Source organism: Coenobita brevimanus, chromosome 98 (genome assembly GCF_032717465.1).
Source record: "Coenobita brevimanus isolate Jiangsu-jjx chromosome 98, ASM3271746v2, whole genome shotgun sequence".
NCBI lineage: Eukaryota > Metazoa > Arthropoda > Malacostraca > Decapoda > Coenobitidae > Coenobita > Coenobita brevimanus.
Genome location: NC_137051.1, coordinates 15544940 through 15560451, shown reverse-complemented (window position 1 = coordinate 15560451; position 15512 = coordinate 15544940). Strand labels below are relative to the sequence as shown.

Below are 15512 nucleotides of genomic sequence, written 5' to 3'. Positions count from 1 at the left end.
TCCGCTCAGTATAGTGTTTTTAGGACGAGAAATCGACCTACCTAGCAACATTTAAGATTCTCTCGAACCATGTCAAGAGGATGAAACATTAAATCTACAGAACCGAGGACTCGGATTGTCAGACTGTCCGTTTGTATGATTAAGACGCATAAAATACTTTATAACTACATATTTTGCCAGATATGTAGCTGTCAACAATTCAGCGAGCTTAAAATACTTAATAGCAGAATCTAGGGAAATTTCATGGCAAAAAAGGGAAATTTCTAGAGAGCATTTGGCCGAGTTCTCCAGACAACGTTGTGGTCAGGTTGCGAACTTGTGAGCAGGTGGTGGATGTTTGCATGATAATTTGACTTATGGCTCAAACACCTAAAAAAGCCAGAACAGACAGTGTGTCATATACGGCAAGTGATCAGAGTATTAATAGGGCAACTAACTCAGCTGCTGTCAATGGCCAGGGCAAAGATGAGATTGTTCACAAGACTCGCATACTGGCCACAATCCTGTTGGTCAAAGAAGGTATTCAAGAAAAGCGATTTGGCCTTATTCAGAACTTTGCAAGGAATAATGGTTTTATATGTGAAAATCAGCTCTCAGAAAGGTGAGACCGATGGTAGGTAATATGTAGCACAAACCATTTGTCTTACATTTTTTTTGTTTTTATCTCTATTGCCAGACGCCTCAATCCTGTTTGGGGTGGCCACAAACAAATCGCCTCCACGTCGTCCTGTCCCCATCCTAACTAACACCTGTAGTTTGAAAACTGTTAATAACATAGAACGTCTGATGGTAGTAAAATTTTGTCCATATAATGGAGTAACAGGATATACTAAACCTTGCATAACATTTTAATTTCATAAGGCTGTATCAAGTTTTGATCAGTCATGGGTAAGTTTTGTTGGTATAACTTTAGAAATAACCAGCATTACCGATTTTCATTATATTATTCCCCTGAACAATTCTAACTAAGACTTACCGTACTTTTTAATCCTAGTTTGAGTTGGGGGAGCAAATTTTGTAGGGGTAGTCACGTAGTGGCTTAGGTTTGGCTGTCGCTCAGTAGCGGGTGAATGTCGTGCCATATATATATATATATATATATATATATATATATATATATATATATCCTCTCATTGGCCGTTTGAGTGTCCACTGCAGGACCGGCCTAGCCATACAGAAGTGGGGATGATACAGCCAATGTATCTCTACCAAGTGGCTTAGGCTGTCTGATAGAGATTGTATGTAGGGTGAGAAGTGCTTGTAAGTTAATTGTAGTGTTGTAGTGGCTTTGGATGTGCATGCAGTCTGTGAACCAAGTGTAATCGGCCAGCGCAAGCCGACTGGGTGCAAGCATACTATATAGTATGCGACACTGGTTCAACCACAGCACCCCTGATGTCTGCCAAGCAGTCTGTGGCCAGAAGAACGCTCCCAAAGTTTATTACCCTGGCGGGGCGCGAACCCTCGTTCTTCAGTGTACAAAAACGCACACTTTACCACTGTACCACAGAGGCTCATATATATATATATATATATATATATATATAGATAGATATATATAGGAAAATAGATATATATATATATATATATATATATATTTATTTTATTTATTTATTTTTTTTATTGCCAGACGCCATAATCCCGTACGGGGTGGTCATTTGACTCTGAGTTATTTGTTTTACAGGGAGGGGCACTAACCCTCCACCAACCCACTTGACACGTAGGGAGCACGTATGGTTTGGTTATATGGTTACCACCCAGCGTTGTAAATGGTTTCTTGGCTTACAGGAAACCATTTGGCTTGTCACTCAATGTAAAGCCACTTGTAACGGAAAGAAAAGCATTAAGTAGTGACAGGAAAGATGCATCAATCAAGCCTCTGAAATATGTAACAAAGTCAGTGGTGTGACCCGGAGGTGGCGGCGGCTGTTGTTGTTCTAGCGTGTGGCCAACTTGGGGAGGCAAGCCATGGCCATGTTGGTGGTGGCCAGGCAGGCCATGAGGAGACAAGCCATGGCCATGAGGAGGGAAGCCACGGCCACTTTGGTGGTTGCCAGGCACGCCATGAGGAGACAAGCCACGGCCATGTTGGTGGTGGCCAGGCAGGCCATGAGAAGGGAAGCCATGGCCATATTGGTGGTGGCCAGGCAGGCCATGAGGAGACAAGCCATGGCCATGTTGGTGGTGGCCAGGCAGGCCAGTACATATATAGGACATATACCATATACTGTATATATAAATATTTATCTATATATATATATATATATATAGATAGATAGATATTTATATATACAGTATACGGTATGTGTCCTATATATGTACTGGTATATTCGTATGTATACAGTACTGTACTATATATACAGGTGTGTATATATATATATATATATATATATATATATATATATATATATATATTATCTATCTATTTATATAGTTGGTACCCACAGTACACGAGTTCAGAGTACGCTGTCTTCATTGTACGTGAGGACCTATTTTTTTCTGAATTTTAGTATATTTTTTAATAGTACCGGTATGCGAATTGAACTCGTTGTAGGCGAGACGGCAGCGAAGTGGCCCAAATCCGGGGTTTACCCGAAGCACGTGACATTGTCACCCCAAGAAGCGCCAACCACTAGTGATGGAGAGTGGAGACTTGTCGATGATGGAGCTCAGCTGGGTACTGTGTGCCCTAGATAAATTCAAGGAAGGATTCAAGAACATCGAACGCTGTCAGTTGTGAGTGGAGGAAGTGATGACTTCGCTTTGAAGGGTTTATGGACGAAGTGAGTGCATTAGGCAGTGAAAGTGTCGAAAGTGCTGGTGACGAGAGTGGTGTGGCGCAGGGGCGTACCTAGAGATTTGGGGGCCCGGGGAGCTAGGTTCTTTGCTGGGCCCCCCTTCCTGGAGGGGGGCCCCTGCAAAGAACCTAGCCCCCCTCATTCTCAAAACTTATCTAATATCTTAGCTGGGATTGTCGGGATGATAAATATATACAGTACGGTATATATATATATATATATATATATATATATATATATAAATTAGCTTATAAATTTTTAGGACTTTTGGGGGTCCCCCTCAATTGGGGGCCCGAGGGGCAGTTTCAAACAGCCCCCTGCCCCCCGCTCAGGTACACCACTGGTGTGGCAGGTGGTGCAGGTGCACACTAGGGTTCCGAGAAAATTCACCAAGTCAGTTCGCCGTCAGACAATAATTAACTTGTTTCTTCCTCGCTGTAGTTGCCTTTGGATATGTATTCTAGTGTCACCCATAGCTGTCTTCATTAATGACGGTGAATTGTCTTGTTATTGTTGTGATGGTGATTGACTCGATGGCGAATTCTCCTGAAACCCACACTAGGTGCCTTACCCTGCCTGGGATCCCCTTCTTACCTCCATTAAGCCTGTTGTCCTCTTGGGTTAAGGTGAGCAGCCACATTCTTGTTAGTTTAGTTAAGCCATATCCTTGTTGATTTAGTAAAGCCATAATCTTCTTGGTGTACTTTATCTTAAGCAATATGTCTTAGATAGTTTTCCTGTACAGTACAATACTTAGGTCTGAAAGGAGTCTCATGGGTTGCCCATGAAGGGGGGTGCTGCCCATATGTAATTTTTCCCATAAGTATATGTATTGTATTCAGAGTATGCAAATTCCTAGTACGCGACGTCCTCTGCCTCCCATATACTCACATACTGTGGGTACCTACTGTGTGTGTATATATATATATATATATATATATATATATATATCAATCATCATCATCATCATCATCAGCCGTTTGAGTATCCACCGCAGGACCGGCCTATCCCGACCGAAATCGGGACGATACAGCCAATGGATCTCTACCAAGTGGCTTAGGCTGTCTGGTAGAGATTGTATGTAGGGTGAGAAGTGCTTGTAAGTGTAATTGTTGTGTTGGAGTGGCTTTGGATGTGTGTGCAGTCTGTGAACCAAGTGTAATCGCCCCGCGCAAGCCGACTTGGTGCAAGCATACTTTATAGTAAGCGACACTGGTTCAACCACAGCACCCCTTGTGTCCGCCAATGCAGTACGTGGCCGGGTGAACACTCCCAAAGTTTATTACCCTGACGGGGCGTGAACCCTGGTTCACCCCTGTACGAAACGCACACTCTACCACTGTACCACAGAGGCTTCATATATATATATATATATATATATATATATATATATATAAAAGTAATCCCTCTTATATCTAAACATCCCCACTAACCGGACATAATCGTCCCAGGATCCAATATTCCCCAAATGGTCTGAAAACCGCAAAAAATTCGGAAAAAGTCCGATTTTTTCCCTCCCGTAATTTGAACTTGGCCCGCGGGGCATGGGACAGCTTTGTTATGGTGCGTCATTCCTCCGACGTCCGCTAGAGCGCCCCTTCATCCTCCCCACTTTCCGCCTGTCTCTCGTCGTAAGTGAACGCTCGTCGTCATGGCTGCCCACGTGCTCGCTTTTGTGGTGGTGCCTTACCTGCCGCAGGCACTCCTGCTGCTCTCGTGCCTCTCCTTTGTGTGTGTGATGATGGCCCGGCTGCCTGAGAAGAGGAAGAGAATGGTGTTGACTCTGGAGAAGAAGCGGGAGATATTGGAGAAAGTAGATGCGGGGTGGTCTTCTTCACACATCCTCCATGAGTTTAACCTGGCCCAATCTACTTTGTTTGATATTAAGAGATCCCGAGACAAACTCATGCAGTACGCGGCTGACTTCTCGTCGAGAAGAAAACACAACGTGGAGAGGAAGGTGATGTTTACTCCCAAGTTTGCTGAAGTCGACCGCTTCACGTTGATGTGGTATCGACAGCAACGTGCTGCTGGTGTGATAGTACGTGGTACGGAGCTGAAGGCTGCTGCTGAGAAGTTCGCAAGGCTTCACGATGCCCTAAACTTCAAGGCATCTGAGGGTTGGCTCTTCGCGTTTAAGTTACGGCATGGCCTTACCAACCGTAAGGCTCATGGCGAAGCTTTTGGACGCTAACGAGGATGGAGTTGACGAGTTTTGGCACAAGGTGAAGGGCTTGATCGACAGGGAGGGCCTTACTCTTGGTCAAGTCTACAACACTGACGAAACTGGTTTATTCTATTGCTCTTTGCCAACGAACACTCTAGCCGAGGAGACGGAGAAGCGTGTAGCTGGCTGCAAGCTCTCCAAGGAACGGATATCTGCTTTGTGTTGTGCCAATGCTAATGGCATGCACCGGCTTAAGCCCATTATTGTTGGCTGCGCAAAGCAGCCTCGGTGTCTTTGTGGGGTGATGGATGTCCTTCCTGTCGTCTGGTACCATTCTTTGAAGGCATGGTTCACAGCCCAGATCTTCAAAGACTGGTTCCACCGCCATTTCGTCAAGGAGGTCATACATTACCAGACGGAGAAACTTGGAATCCCATGCGACCAGGTAAAGGCCCTCCTTCTCCTCTACAATGCAACTGCCCACCCGTGCGACAAGGACTTGGTGGCTGAGAATGGCCGCATTAGGTGCATGTTTCTGCCACCTAATACGACTGCTCTCATCCAACCAATGGACCAAGGAGTGATCGTGGCAACGAAGCGACTATACTGCCGGAAGTTCCTGGACGAGGTGATGGTTGTTCTTGAGGACGAGGACGAGCACAGGGAGGGACGGGACACTCGAGGCCAGCGGACTTTGGAAAACCTTCGCCGCTACAACATCAAGTCAGCAATATACAACTAGGCCAGTGCATGGAAGGAAATCCCTGTCAAGACTCTAGAAAATGGTTGGTCTCGTCTGCTTCACAGAACGGATGTGGAGTACGATTTCCTAGGTTTTGGCTTGGATGACTTCCATGCACGTCTACGTACGCATGGCGACGATGTTGATGTGGACAACGTGCGTGAGTGGTTGGATGACGACGAGGGCAATCCTGGGTATCAGACCCTGTCTGATATCGCGATCGTATCTTCAGTTGCAGGTGTCAATACCCAGCTTGAAGATTCTGACGAGGACGGCGACGATGATGTGGACTCCTCTCAGCATGACACAATTCCAGCCATCCCCAAGTTGAGCGCACTCCGGGAACACCTAGAGTTTGTTCTGGGCTACCTGGAACACCCGGACTGCGACAGGGAGATGGGGCCCTTGGGACTTGTGGAGGAAGTGCGTGCTTTCAGGCAGCGCATCATAAATCGTCAGAATCATCATTCCTTGCGTCAATCAACCATTGACAGTTTTTTCAGGCCCGTGACCCCCGCTGTGCCCAGCCCTGGCTCCACTCCGTTGCCTCCCCAAGACAGGCCCTCATGCTCTGAGCCACAGCCCAGCACATCAGCCACGGTGGAGTCACCGCTCGACGTGAGGTTGCGTCTGTCTTCAAAGTCTTCTGCAGTGGGTACGCCATCACCACGACCCAGTGACGCACCCCTAGGTCACCTCCCTGTGCTACTCTCAGACTCTGACAGTGATTAGACGCCAAGAACTGCTCCACTAGACCACACGGGAATTTACAGTGTAGTGCAGTGAAAAAAACAGTGCATTGTGTTAAGGATTTACAGTTGTGAGTGAAAAGACAAACATTTTTTGAACTAAATTTAACGTAAATAAACTTGTGTGTTTTTGTTTTAGAAAATGGTTATAGGAGTGGAAAGACTTAAAGTGCAGAGTGCAACACTTATTAAGTTACAATGGAGCATAAGTTAGACAAGAGTGCGCACTGTGAAGAGAATGGACTTCTGAGTGCGAATGACCAAGTTCAGTGCAAGACTTCAGGAACAGTGTACTGCAAGTGCTTTAGGAAATCCTTCTTACTGTCAGAGTCTGAGAGGAGGCAGTTATTCATCGAGATGGCCATGGACTTGCTGTAAGTAGGCAGAATGTTTCATACTGTACTCTACTGTATTTTCCATACTATACTTACCTCAAATACCTCATTTCACTCTTTTATGTCCCTTATTGGTGTGAATATGCTGTGTCTTAGGTGCTATGCATGTGCAGTAGGGAGGTGTTTTTCTGAGTTAGGCTAGGTTAGGGCCCATAACTACCAGTCCAGGAGCCAGGGACTTGTAAGCAGGCTACCCAGAATGTTGAATATTGTATGAACCTACCTCAAAATCCTCATTTTTATGCTTCTTTTGCATTTATTTCAGTCTTTTATGTCCCTTATTGGTGTGATTCAGGTCTTAAATAGGTGCTATGTATGTCCAGAGGGAGTTGTATAGGTGTTTTTCTGAGTTAGGGTCCAATAGTACAAGTCCAGAAGCTGGGGCCCAATATCCGGACAGGATCACTATCCGGACCTGCCTATGGCTCTATTACGTCGGATATTGGAGGGATTACTTATATATACTGTATATATATATATATATATATATATATATATATATATATAAAATTTATATATATATATTTATAGAATTTATATATATAGATAGATAGATAGATAGACATAGATATGGTATATATATATATATATATATATATATATATCTATATATATATATTGGCAGATTTACTGTTGGATGCAGGAGCAGAAGTATAAAATAGGCTTGCTCAGTTATTTACTCAATGTATAAAAAAGAACAATACAATACAATATTGTGATCCCTACCCTGACATATGGAAGCGAGGCGTGGACCTTGCAAGAGGGGAACAAGTCAAGAGTGAGAGCAGTGGAAATGAGTTACTTGAGAGGAGCATGTGGAGTGACGTGGAGGGACAGGTTGACGAATGAAGAAGTGAAGGAACATTGTGAGGTAGATGTGGATGTGGTTGAGAAGATTAGGAGAAATACACTGAGGTGGTTTGGACATGTGGAGAGAATGGAGAATGAAAGACTGACTAAGAGGGTGTATGTAGGTGAGGTGGAGGGAGAGAGAGGGAGGGGTAGACCGAGGATGAGGTGGAGGGATGGAGTTGAGAAGTATATGAGGGAGGGGGGGGTGAGTTGGGGGGAGGGTAGTCAAATGGTGGGTGACAGAGTGACTTGGAGGCGTTTTGTCTGCGGCCACCCTTTGCGGGATTAGGGCGTCGGGCTATAGATAGATAGATAGATAGATAAAAAAGAATAAAATTCCCAAAACATTGTGTAATGCGATGGTTATTTTACGTTACGAAAAAGGTGACTCAAAAGACCTTATTAACTATCGACCCATTAGCTTGCTATCAGCCATTTACAAACTCTTCACTAAAGTCCTTACAAACAGAATACCTACAAATTTGGAGGAAAACCAACCTCGTGAACAGGCAGAATTCCGAAGTGAGTACTCGACTACTGATCATCCACGTACAATGAATCACTAATTGAGAAAGCTACAGAATATAATAAACCACTGTGCTTAAGTTTTGAAGATTACGAAAAGGCTTTCAACTCACTGGAGCACATAGCTATTATAAATTCATTGCAAGAGCAAGGAGTGGATGAGAACATTGTAAAACTGCACGAAAATATATATGAAGAGGGAACTGCTACAGTTAAATTACATAAGGACTCTGAGAAAATTAAGATTGAGAAGGGCATGCATCAGAGAGATACAATTTCACCAGAGTTACTCACAGCATGGCCAGAAAGTATTTTCAGAAGGCTAGACTGGGAAAACAAAGGAGTGAACTTACATGGAGAGAAGCTAAACCATTTAAGATTTGCAGATGACATTTTCCTAATCTCAGAAACAGCAGAGACATTGCAAGAAATGTTGAATGACCTGAACAGAGAAAGTCTGAAAGTAGGGCTTAATGTGAACCAGAGTAAAACTAAAGTAATGTGTAATCCTCAAGCACCAAAGAGCGTCATAAGAATAAAAGGAGAAATTCTTGAAGAAGTCGAGGAATACAATTACCAGGGACAAATACAAAAATTAACGAAAGATAATGATAGCGAAATAAAAAGACGCATTACAATTGGATGGAAGGCTTTCGGTAAACATAGGGACTTTATTAAAAGTAGCATGCCAGTTTGTATGAAACAAAAAGTATATAATGAATGTATAGTTCCAGCTATGACGGATGGTTGTGAGACTTGGAAAGTGACAAAATCGATGGAAAATAAATTAATTCGTTCTCAGAGAGCAATGGGAAGGTCAATGTTGGGAATATCTTTAAGAGACAGGAAAAGATCAACTTGGGTGAGAGAGCAGACTAAAGTCAAAGATATTATAGAAGTTATGAAAGAACAGAAATGGAGGTGGGCAGGCCATGTAGCAAGAATAAAGGATAATCAATGGAGCAAGAGGTTGACTGACTGGACACCAAGAGATTGTAAGCATATCAGAGAAAGGTCAGACAGGAGGTGGAGGGATGAGATAGAGAAATTTGCAGGGAAAAAGTGGCAAAGATTGGCTCAGGCAAGGAATTCGTGGAGAAGGTTGTGGGAGGCCCTTGTCCAGTAGTGGACTTGTAATGGCTGATGATGATGATGACGATGATGATATATATATATATATATATATATATATATATATATACAGTGTCTGCAGATAAAGATGAAACCAAGCCAAAACAACAACAACAAATGACTGAAAAACAATTTATTTGAAAGTTTACTGGCTGGTGATGTCTCCTCTGAGTTTGAGTACCTCCCTCAGACTTTGAGGCATACTCCTAGCAAGGTTCTCCAGGTAATTGTCCTCTAAAGTCCCACAGATCTCTGTTATTGCAGCTTGAAGACGTGGCAGAGTGGGCTGTGGTAGGGATAGCTGCTAACTTCCCCTTGATGCTCTCATCACTAAAACGTACTTTCATCCATTGCTCCTCACTCCAGTGGAGATATTTCATTGCAAACATCACCCTCTTGTGCTTCATCTGTTGAGTTAGGATTGGTTTCTGGGCAGCATGCCGGCAGGGAAGGTTGAGGTGCCTCTGGAGCCGTTCATGGATGGTACAAAGTGCCACATGTCCTAGCAGTTTTGGGTACAACCTCTTCATTTCAGTGGAAGAAATGAAAGGGTTCTTGAATACTGCTTTTTTGAGGAGTGTGTCGGTCTTTAGGGAAGTTACTCTGGGCCATCCTTTTTGAGGTTTTGGTGGAGGAACAACACTGGGAGGCAAATGGTGACTGGCAGAAAGGATGCACAACACAGTGAACTTGGAACTGCCAACTTGCCTACAGATCTCAGTAATGATGACATTTTCTTCTGTTAGAGCCATTATGTGAGCTCTCTCCTCCTTGGAAGTAGTCTTGCCAACCATGCTGAGGCGAAGGATAGTCTGTGAAGGCAAGAAAATGGTGGTCGTCCTTCAGCAGGGCAAGGGCAACTTGGGACATGGGGTATCATGGTGCCACTCTCCAGTTTCATGCCAAACTGAGCTAGGAACAGATGTAAAGCATGTGACAACACTCAGGATTTGCCAGATGGTGTGATTTCACGATCCATGATACCCAAGGGTTAGAATGGCATGTTGAGTTTACCCACTTTTTCCATTGTAATATATGCCACTGTTTCATCTTTATCTGCCGAGACTATGTTTATATATATATATATATATATATATATATTCTGCCTGCGGGTGACTTTACACTCCCTCTTCTGTCTTTTATTCCTTCATTCTTTCCTCTTCCTTCTACCTATGGGTGACTCTACACTGTGACAAGCCAAATGGTTTTCTGTACACCAGGAAATTATTTACTACGCTGGGTAGTAACCATATAACCAAATTTTGGTGCCTTTTGGTTAAGTGGGTAATTATTGTGCTCCAGTCGGATTGAGCCGGTGAAGGTTTATATCCAAGGGGTGGTTGGGGTTTATTGCTCATGTAATGCCACTCAGGGATGAGTGAGGTTGGTTACTCTCATCTTAAATGTCAGGACCAACTGCCTAGCCCCAGGTTTCTACGCTCCTCATGGGGCAACTTAGGATTGGATGATGATGATGATGATATATATATATATATATAATATATATATATATAAGTGGGATGCTTGTGGCTTTGTGCCCATGGCTGAGTTCCCAGCATAACTGGGAATGTGATGAGTTACAGACCTTTTATCTACACATTATTTTGATGGTAGTACCCTTTACACTAATAGTAACCATGGATATCCTGTAGCCTGTAACATTTTTTAAAATTTGCAATGGTTTGTGGTATGTTTTCCATTTTTTCAGGGTGAGCCATGTTGTAACGGATCTTGAGGATTTGGATCAGTTATGCCGTCTCCACCCCACCCTTCCTGCCTACCCCCTCACCTCAGTGGTTACGTCGCACTGGCTTTATGCCTCTGTCAGGTTAGTTTAGAGCAGTGGTTCTCATTGTGGGGGGCACACACCCCTAGGGGGGCATGATGTCCCAGAGGAAAAAGAGAGAAAGTTCTGACTGTGTGTGTGTGTGTGTGTGTGTGTATTTACCTATTTGTATTTACCTATTTGTAGTATACAGGAATTGAGCAATGCTCGTGTTGTCCTGTCTCCATATCCACATTTATCAAGTCTACCTTTACACACATGAATGTTTTTCTCATGCACCACCTCTTTGTCTAAGTCGTTCCAAATATTTAAGAATATACCTAATTGTGATATACACGGAATGTACTATGCTCGTGGGTTTCCGTCGCTGTTTCTCAATAAGTCGAATTTAACTTTAAACTCGTTTAAGTTTTTAGACTGGACGATCTCTTTGTCCAGGCTATTCCATAAGTCTATACTTCTGTAAGGAAAGCTATATTTCTTGATATCCTTCAAGCAGCTTGACTTTTTCAATTTCATTCCATGTCCTCTTGTTGCTCTCTTATCCCATACAAACAGATCTTCTTTGTCAATTTTATCTACTCCCACCATGGTCCTGAACACCGCAATCATGTCTCCCCTCTTTCTCCTTTCCTCTAACGAAGGCAAATCCAGTTTTTCCAGCCTCTCTCTGTATGACAGGTCTGTCAGACTGGGGACCATCTTGGTTGCTGTTCTTTGTATTCTCTCAATCTTGTTTATATCTTTCTTTTTGTGTGGGGACCACACTACTGCTGCATATTCTAACCTGGGGCGGATCATGGCCACTATCAATTTTTTCATCATTTCCTCATCCATATAATGAAATGCTACTCTTATGTTAGTCAAGAGCTTATAAGTCTCTCCAACTATCTTGTTAATGTGCTTTTCTGGTGACAAACTATCTTGGACCAGCACTCCCAAATCTTTCTCTTCTCTCCTTTTTGTGATTAATTCATTACCCAAAAAATAATTCAGTGATGGTCTCCTGGTACTTTTACCCATTTCCAATATTTTACATTTCTTTACATTAAATTTCATTTCCCACGTCCGGCTCCAATTGTGTATCCTATCCAAATCCTCCTGCAGTATTTTACAATCCTCCTCAACCTCTATCTTCCTCAAGATCTTTACATCATCAGCAAACAGACTCGCATAACTGTTCACTCCATCTATCATATCATTTACGTAAATCAGGAACATTACTGGCGCCAACACTGAGCCTTGAGGGACTCCACTTGTTACTTCCCTCCATCCAGACATCTTTTCCTTTATTACTGTCCTCATTTGTCTGTCTCTCAAAAAGTCTCTCATCCATTCCAGAAGTTTCCCCTTTAGTCCTCCTATATATTCTAGTTTCCACATTAGTCTCTTATGAGGTACCTTGTCAAAGGCCTTCTCTAAGTCTAAGTACACACAATCCACCCAACCATCTCTCTCCTGTACCACATCAATTACTCTTGAGTAAAAGCTCAACAAGTTTGAAACACATGACCTTCCACTTCTGAATCCAAACTGACATTCAGCCAAAATATTCATCTCTTCCAGATATTTTATCCATCTGTCTTTCAGGATTCTCTCACACAATTTTGCGACCATGCTGGTTAGAGACACTGGTCTATAATTCAGGGGTTCTTCCCTGTTTCCTCCCTTGTAAATTGGTACCACATTTGCCCTCTTCCATTCTTTTGGCACTTTCCCCTCTTCCAGTGAGCATACAATTAAGCTGTGTATTTTATCCGCCAGTTGTTCTCTGCATTCCTTCAGTACCCAATTAGAAATTCCATCAGGTCCTGGGGCTTTCCTTACATCTTGAGTTTCCAGTAATTTATACACTTCCTGCACCTCCACTTTTATATCTTTCATCACCGGAACATTTCTAATCACTCCCTCCCCTTCCACAAGCTCCTTTTCTTTAGTGAAAACTGACTGGAAACGTTTGTTCATTATTTCTGCTTGCATTGCCGCATCCTTAAAGACCTCTCCATCTACTTTCAGCTTGGTGATTCCTTCCTTTTGTTTCAGTTTGCCATTAACAGATCTATAAAACAGTTTGGGTTCATCCTTGCATTTGTCAATTATACCTTTTTCAAAATTCCTTTCTTCTTCCTTATGTATTCTTGTGTATTCGTTTCTTTTTCTTTTATATTTTTCCTTTGTTCTGTCGTTACCTCTCTTTCTCCAATTGTTCCACGCCTTATCTCTCTCTTTTTTGGCTATCATACACCTTCTATTAAACCACTCCTTTTTCCTGTTTTCTTTTCCCCCTTACTCTTGGTACAAATTTTTCCACTCCCAAATTATAGAGGTCTAGAAAGATATCCCACTTCCTCTGTATCTCTCTTGTTTCTCTGAATTTTCTCCAATCCGCATTTTCAAAAAAGTTTCTCAATCCTGTAAAATTTGCTTTGCCAAAGTTATATCTTCCCTGTCTATGAAGCTCGTCTCTTGGCTCGACGTTTCCTATTAACATCTGGAACTCAGTGACCACGTGATCACTTTTTCCCAAAGGACAGAGATATTCCAATGATTCTATTACATTGGGTTCTTTGGTGAACATTAAATCTAACCTTGCTGGTGTGTCCTCACCTCGAAACCGTGTCTCTTCCTTGACCCACTGCGTCATCACATTATTCATTATTATATTTAATAACATAGTACCCCACGAATCCTCGCCGCCTCCCGAGTACCATTCCTCCCAGTTCACCTCTTTACAATTAAAGTCACCCACCAAAATTATATTATTGCTTTTCTCAATTATTTTTTGCAAGTAGCTAGCCATATCTGACAACATCTCATGGTATTTGTCATCCTTCCATGCTCTCGTCTTTGGGGGAACATACACTACCGCCATATCTCTCTTAACATTCTCTCCAGTTTCTAATTTCATATATATCACTTCAGCCCTGCCTTCTCCCATTTCCACAGTATCTACATTTATGTTGTTCTTCACTGCTATCATCACTCCTCCTCCCTTTTTTTCTTTTCTGTCTTTTCTCCACAGTTTGTATTTACCATCTCCCAAATGAACATCAATATCTTCTCTTAATTTGGTCTCTACAAAGCACATGACATCAGGTTCATGTTCTCTCAAGAAATCATTAATTTCGATCCTTGTCGATATGAAACCATCAACATTAGTACTGTATATATCACCTTCAAATTATTTTTGACATTATTAATACCCTCTTCTCTCCTACTCTCTGTCCGTACCACTTCCTCAACTTCTGATCTTTCACAACCATCCCCCCTAGTTTCCTTCACTTCTATTTCCTTAAATACCATTTCCTTACTTTCATATCCAATACTCTCCAAAAAAAAGTATTACGTTCTTCCTCTGTCCTCTTATCATTTTTTTCCTTTACTTCTTCCTTTAATGATTTTAAAACTTCTCTTTCTTCTTCATTCAGATCTTTTCTTATTATAATATTTTCCATCCCCGCCTCTTTGCTTAATTTCCAGGTCACTTTAAGTATCTCATTTATTACACTTTCTGATGTAAACTTGACTCTCATTGGTCTTGTTTCCCCTTTCTTATAAGGCCCTATCCTCCTTACTTCCTTAATTTCTTTTACCCACTTGTCTCCTTCGGGGTCAATCTTGCCTATTATTCCTCTCACCATGTTCGTGTCTCTCTCGAGTCTTGCGAACCTAACCTTTTCTTCCTCTTCCCTGTTTCCAAATACTACCACACATCTGTTCCTTTCTACAGTTTCTCTCACTATTTTCTCTTTTTTCTTCAGTATTTTCACTACATTTTCTTCCATTTCTTTCTTGTTCATTTCCCTTTCTTCCTGGATGATCTCTCTTAAGCTGACCACTTCTTTCTGTTCTTCTTCTACGTGTGCCCACTTTGCCTTGTGTTCTTCTAATACATTACTCACCTTCTCTGTTTTATTAGTACTCTCTTCAAGTTTCCTCCTCAGTTCAACATTTTCCCTCTTCAAATTCCTAATCTCTTCATTGGCTGTTTCGTTGGACTGGAATAGACTCTGTATGGTGGTTTCCGTATTTCCTGACACATCCTTTATCACTAGATTCTCTACTTTTTTTTCGAGTTCACTAATCCTCATAATTAATGTTTTCACCAGGTCCATGACATTAGTATTAGCATCAAATCCTTGAAATTCCATTCCCTCATCGTTTACATTTTCGGCCATGTTTAACGTACCGGTAAAGTACCTAAACAGCTGTTACCGAATAAGCCACAAACATTCATGTATACTATTGCCAACAAATCTTTACAGTTTTGGTAGTCTACTAACTTTCATTATTTTAAATTTAAAGAAAGACCCTAGGAGACAGGACAGACAAAATTCCTGAAACTACTCAAGGTTAGGAGCGATGCC

General features: G+C 42.2%; 1 protein-coding gene across 1 annotated transcript in view; it reads left to right on the top strand.

Annotated features, from left to right (window-relative positions):
- The first annotated feature begins 352 nt into the window (after positions 1-352).
- LOC145414199 (DNA-directed DNA/RNA polymerase mu-like) overlaps positions 353-15512 on the top strand; it is a 35781-nt gene continuing 20621 nt past the window's right edge. Inside the window, exons 1-2 of the mRNA XM_080283775.1 lie at positions 353-601; positions 11068-11187. Coding sequence (XP_080139901.1) covers positions 357-601; positions 11068-11187 — 365 coding nt within the window. The 5' untranslated portion in view covers positions 353-356. The remainder of the gene's footprint in view (positions 602-11067; positions 11188-15512) is intronic.